We start from the raw sequence: 6087 nt of genomic DNA, 5'->3' as shown, positions 1-6087 counted from the left end.
TCGTCTGCGAAAGGTGCAGAAGTCATTTGTGGGATTGAGTATACGCTTTTATAATATGATTCCTAAGGTAATTTTGGACCTACCAATCCATCCATAAGTTTAAAGAATGTGTTAAAACACATTTATTACAGCGAGGTTATTATACAATTGATGAGTTTCTTAATGACAAGGTTGCTTGGAAGCATCCGGCTCCGCTTTCATCTCTCACAAGATAGAAAAATGAATGTTAAAATATAAAATGTCAATTTTTGATGTTGGAAAAGAGCAACTGCTGAGTTTCTTGCCGGCTTCTTCTCGGTAGAATCTGCCTTCCGAACCGGTGGTAGAGTCACTACACACGGACAGACTTGACGTTTCAAAAGTGCTTGTATTAGGCCTACTTGAAATAAATGAATTTTGAATTTTTTGAATTGAATTTTTTTTTGAATTGAAATTCCGCCAATTTCATGTGTCAGGGCCTACTAAAACTTAGGTAGTGGGGTTTTTTGTCAATTAATTCTCAGTACCAGCCTGGTTCCTCGATTCCAGGTTGCCAGGTTTTTTCGACCTCCCTGGTGCAGCAGTGAGTACTGTGGTATTAAGGGGGAGGTCCTGGATTCGATCGCCGTCAGGGCAATGATTTGGGAATTTATGATTTCTGAATTTGGGAGGCTTCGGCCATGGTTAGCAGTGGCGTGCATTTCATACATGCGCAAAAGCTCTGCCTTCGCTAACATTTTTGTATAACACATAAATGCGAAGGATTTTTCCATTTTATGGCATTTTTCTTCTTTATGCATACCCTGGTAAAAAAACTCTATGCACGCCACTGATGGCTAGCCACTATCCCACTGACAAAGATATATTGCTGTGTAACAAAAATATGGCCTGCAGCGCGTTCTCACGTTTTTAATGATATACACCGTAAATTTGTTCTAATGATTATTTTATACTCATAATACCTATTCTCTAATTAGGGTTAGGTTTAAGTTCCGTGGCAAGCGCTTTAGTAGAATAAGTTTATATGCTGCACATACCGGCTTGTTCATTTATAGTATTAGTTAGGATTATCTTTTTTTTTTTTATTAAAAATTATTCGTGTGCGGTCAGCCTAAGATGACTTAATACTATTCAATGAATATTATATCTTTATCTATTACCTAATGTTTACATAATAATTTTACAAGTTCAGTAATCGCTGATGTTTATCAGATACAAAAATCACGTACTACTTCTTAAACAACCAATATGACACGTATCCAATCAAATGGATGCTAAATTCAAATAGCCCTTTATGAATAACTGAAATAAAGCTTAAAATTACATTAACGTATTTTTTTAGTCTGCAAAGATAAATTTGTTCAACCTGTCGATATAAAAAGACCGTTTAAAAAATAATACTTTATCGTGTCAAATTCGTACAGGGAATGGGTACATTCTGTCAAGCGTTCGTATTTGCCGCCATTTTTGGCGTGGCGTTTTCGTTCGAAAATACGCAAACAGTTCATACGGCCGAGGGTAAAATTGAGGGTAGTTTGTCTGATAACGGTATTTACTATGAATACCTCGGTATTAGGTATGGTGTTCCGGTTAAATTTCGGGTGAGTACATTTATATGTTTTGATAATGCAGTCTAAAATATGGCAGTTTTATTACACCCATATCTCTAATATTTTCTTGAAATGAATTCCCAAATCGCCACTTAAACCTGGGAACTCCCACTTATAAGACGCCATGTTATTCTACGTTTTAGAAGTTAGCATATTCGACGATGGATCAAGAAGCCTTTAGTATCCCGTGTCGAGTGAAAAACTTTTATATTAAGGTTTATTGTCAAGAAATTCCCCAGAAATCTTTTTGAATATAAACTGAAAGGTATTATTGTCCTCATTCAATGCGCTCTTGGACAGAAATGCTCAATGGGATCTATTCCATGACGGGTGGACACAGGGTTGCCAGATTCTTCCGGTTATCGGGATCAATTACCGATTTTTCGGGATTTTAGGGCTTTGGTCGGGAGAAATAAAAAAATAAGTGAATAATATTAATTATACATAATATATTAAGTAAACAAACATATTTTTGCATAGCACTGTAGATAAAAGAAAAAAAAAACATAGTAGGTATTTGTAACACATAAGATAAGAACCGAATGAGCATGTTCATTGTTTTTTTTGTGTGTTGTTTGCAAGTTTCGTTTGACGAAAATGTGAACTTAAAATTATCGAACATGTTTTTCGGAGATTATTTGCTTTGTCGGGAGTCGGGAGGACATACAAAAATTCGGGAATCTGCCAATTCCCGACCGTCAACTCTAACGGCATTGTTCCGTGAATAGTTGAAATACTCAATTCTACAACATATATATATTTTTTTCTTTTTTTTTATCGAGAGTATCACTATATTAATATCCTGTCTTTTACAAAGTTCAATGTCATCTTTCATTCATTTGTCTTATAGTTATCCATAAATTATGTAGTTCTATCTAGTTTAAATTTATTTATTTCAAGTAGGGCTAGTTTATAAGCACTTTTGAAACGTTAAGTAACCACGACAGACCACACAACAATCAGTTATAAATCAAACCTATTTATTCCAATTTCCAGGCTCCATTACCGCCACCTAAATTCTCCGGCGTCTACAAAGCTGACAACCGTAACATCCTCTGCCCCCAATTCCCAACACACGACCCCTTAGCTGCCCCCAGCGACAATGAAGACTGCCTTGTCCTCAACGTATACGTACCATCCTTCTTAAACACCACATTCCCAGTGATGGTATTCCTCCACGGCGGAGATTTTGGAGTGGGATCCAGCTCATCAACCTTTTACGGACCTGAATACCTCCTCAGCCACGGAGTTATAGTGGTCACAGTCAACTATAGGTTAAACGTGTACGGCTTCCTAAACTTGGGCATCAAGGAAGCTCCTGGAAACGCTGGCCTTAAGGACATAAGAGCAGCTTTAAGATGGATAAAGAAGAATATAGCAAACTTCAATGGGGATCCAGATAATGTGACTGTTTTTGGCCAAGGAAGCGGCGGTTTGGCAGCTATTTATTTGACTCTGACAGATAGTACCAAGGGCTTATTCAACAAGATTATCTCCGAAAGCGGAACACCATTCACGCCTCATTCTTTCGATCCAAACCCATTATCTACAGCCAGTAACTTGGCCAAATCTTTGGGCGTTAAAACCAAGAAGGTGAAGAAACTTCTCGAGCTTTATACAGACTCGCCGATAAACAAAGTAGAGGAAGCTATCGGTAAGCAAATGAACGCAAAATCGTATTTCTTGCCTTCCGTCGAGGATGTGTTCGATGACGAAGAACCATTTTTAACTGACACCCCATACAACATACTGTCCGCCGGTACGGAACATAAATCTTTTAATCCCGTACCTATTATAATTGGTATAAATACTGTAGAAGGATTAACAAGTACATTGGATTATTATACTATTACCAGTCAGATGGACAGGATCAAAAATGAAGACTACACAGCATTAGATCAAAGATGCCTGATCATACCAGACGGTGAGAAAGAGGAATTTCGGAATACGATTAAAGAGACGTACTTCACAAATATAACTTCTGACGAGGCTTTGGTCGGTGGCATTATAAATTTGAACACAGATTTCTCGTTCGTCGGACCAATGTCACTGTTTTCGGAACTTTACACTAATGGTACTGATCAACCAATCTTCGAGTATATCTTCAGTTATATAGGTAACAGGAATCTTGGAAGATTGTTGACGAATAGTAGTTTGCCAGCAACCGCGAACCGGGATGAGCTGTTCTACGTCTTCGAATTGGAACGGATGCCTTTGCCGATGGATGAAAATGACGCAAGAATCGTCACTTTTATGACCATGATGTGGACGAATTTCGCTAAGTTTGGGTAAGCTATTTTGTATCTAAATACAGCCCCGGATGCCAGGCACCCATCCCTGGCACAGGTTTCCGGGGCAATATATCCATAATATAGTACCATAAAACTAGCTCACATAAATAAAAAATAGGTCAGAGATACTGAAGCAGAGAACAATGATTCTTAAATTTTGAAATGGTTCTTACTCACGAAAAATTCATCTCATTTTTAGTTATAAGTTTTATCGTGGGAAGCGTTGATAGCCCAGTGACGACTTTCGGGGGGCCGAATCGTATCCCAGCACGCACCTCTCACTTTTCAACGTTATGTGCGTTTTTAAGCATTTAAAATACCACTTGCTTCAACGGTGAAGGAAAACTTTGTGAGGAAACCTGCATGTCTGAAAGTTATCCATAATGTTCTCAAAGGTGTGTCAATCAATATGCACTGGGCCAGCGTGGTGGACTACGGCCTTAACCCCTCCCATAATGATATGGGAGGAGACCGTACCCTGTTGTGCCCCGGTAATTGGTTGATAGGATGAAGTTTTACTGTAACATTATTAGTAAATAAACGTCACATCCGTTTTAGCTTGGACCTGTAATTTTTTATGGAGGACCGCACTTCAAATTTTTGCAACTCCAGACAAAACAGATTTAAGTGTTTTCTCATGATAAAAAAACGCGTAAGGCCCTGAATCTCTAACAACATAATTGCGCAGTAAATTTTATTATAGGTATCTGCAAAATTATATATATCTGTTAAAGTAATTAAAAATTTCATTCACAGATCACCAACACCAGACCCCAGTAACGGCGAATGGCTACCGTATCCCCACCATTTAGAAATAAACCTCGAACCGCAATACGTGGCTCCGCTCACACCTGACAGGGCTTATTTTTGGCGCCATTTCTACTACAAATATGGCGCCGACATACCAAAAGAATAACGTAACATAAAAAATATATAACTAGTGTTGTAATAATTTATTATTGTTGTTAATAAAATTTTACTTGGGTTTTTATCTTTCGTTTCATTTCATTTTGTACAGGCATAGATCTGACGGCCTCACTAATAAAGATGGCATACTTCAAAAGATATAACCTTAAAAAGCTATGATTTTTTTTAAATTCGCTAGTTTTAAAATTTTATTTGTCAATGCTAATATATTATTAAAAAAAAAATACTGATTTTTGAAAAGACGTAGAAGAAAAGTTGTTGTAATCGTAAAAAACTAATAGGCCCGTTTTGACATTTGTTATCGCGACGTAACTAGTTATGGAACCATAAGACGAGGTACTCGATACTCACGATAAATCAATTCAAGTTTGTATCAGTACTTGATTGATATGATTATGTATTGTAAAGTGTTCGTTCGTTCAAAGTATTCCTTTAACTTCACAATTTTCATCGCACAAAAATTCGCGTGACTGGCGGTTGATTATACGTCCACTTTTCAACATGTTGAAACAGAGTTCGTACTATTTAACAACAAACACAAAAATCGAGTCAAATCACTATGTTTAAATCAATATCCAAAGTAGAAGAGCAAAAGTTAAAGTAATAGTAAACAGTATATATCAAACTTAAACGAGAGCACAGTCAACTATACAAGATGGGGAACGAATAACTGCGCAGTGCGCGCGGGGACGCTTCAGTCATGTCCCGCTTGGTCAGATACATCAACTCAGACTCATTATTTAGAACCCAGTGTCGTCAAAATTTTGCGGCTTTGAGAACCAAGCTCGGCGGCTTTCGATATTCAGTAAAAAAATGGTTACAACTCTAGAATAAAAAAAAAAAAAGACTGAGAACGTAACTGTTTTCGAAACGTTTCGCAACAATTATAAATTGCATGCTACTATAAAGTAAGCGCAAAAAGAATACTCGCGATATATTCTTTCATATTATTTAACGTGCCAAAAAAATTTACGTATTTTTTAAAACACTGTATGTAATTGATTTTTATTTTATTGTTTCTTTCAGTTTTGTTCCAAGTTACATTCTATGGTCTTGCACAAATGTCAAAACCGGCCTATTAAATTTTTAACGAATATAGTTTTTTAAGATAGGAACTACATGGCCGAGAGATTTCTGGTATTTTTTTAACCCTGTATGATATATCACATCGAAATATAATAATGTTTGTGATTGTGGAACATGTCAGTCAATAGAAATATTGCTGATTTTTAGGCGTTAATATTTTAATAACCGTTGGAGCTATACTTATGAAATTTTGG

General features: G+C 36.8%; 1 protein-coding gene across 1 annotated transcript; it reads left to right on the top strand.

Annotated features, from left to right (window-relative positions):
- The first annotated feature begins 1389 nt into the window (after positions 1–1389).
- LOC120635745 (juvenile hormone esterase-like) lies at positions 1390–4880 on the top strand. The gene is made up of 3 exons (XM_039906882.1): positions 1390–1580; positions 2586–3877; positions 4637–4880. The coding sequence occupies exons 1-3, from the start codon at positions 1407–1409 to the stop codon at positions 4794–4796; spliced, it is 1626 nt and encodes a 541-aa protein (XP_039762816.1). The 5' UTR covers positions 1390–1406; the 3' UTR covers positions 4797–4880.
- Positions 4881–6087: the final 1207 nt, after the last annotated feature.

Source organism: Pararge aegeria, chromosome 27 (genome assembly GCF_905163445.1).
Source record: "Pararge aegeria chromosome 27, ilParAegt1.1, whole genome shotgun sequence".
Taxonomy (NCBI): domain Eukaryota; kingdom Metazoa; phylum Arthropoda; class Insecta; order Lepidoptera; family Nymphalidae; genus Pararge; species Pararge aegeria.
Note: the sequence above shows the minus strand (reverse complement) of the source record. Positions and strands in the feature narration are given on the sequence as shown.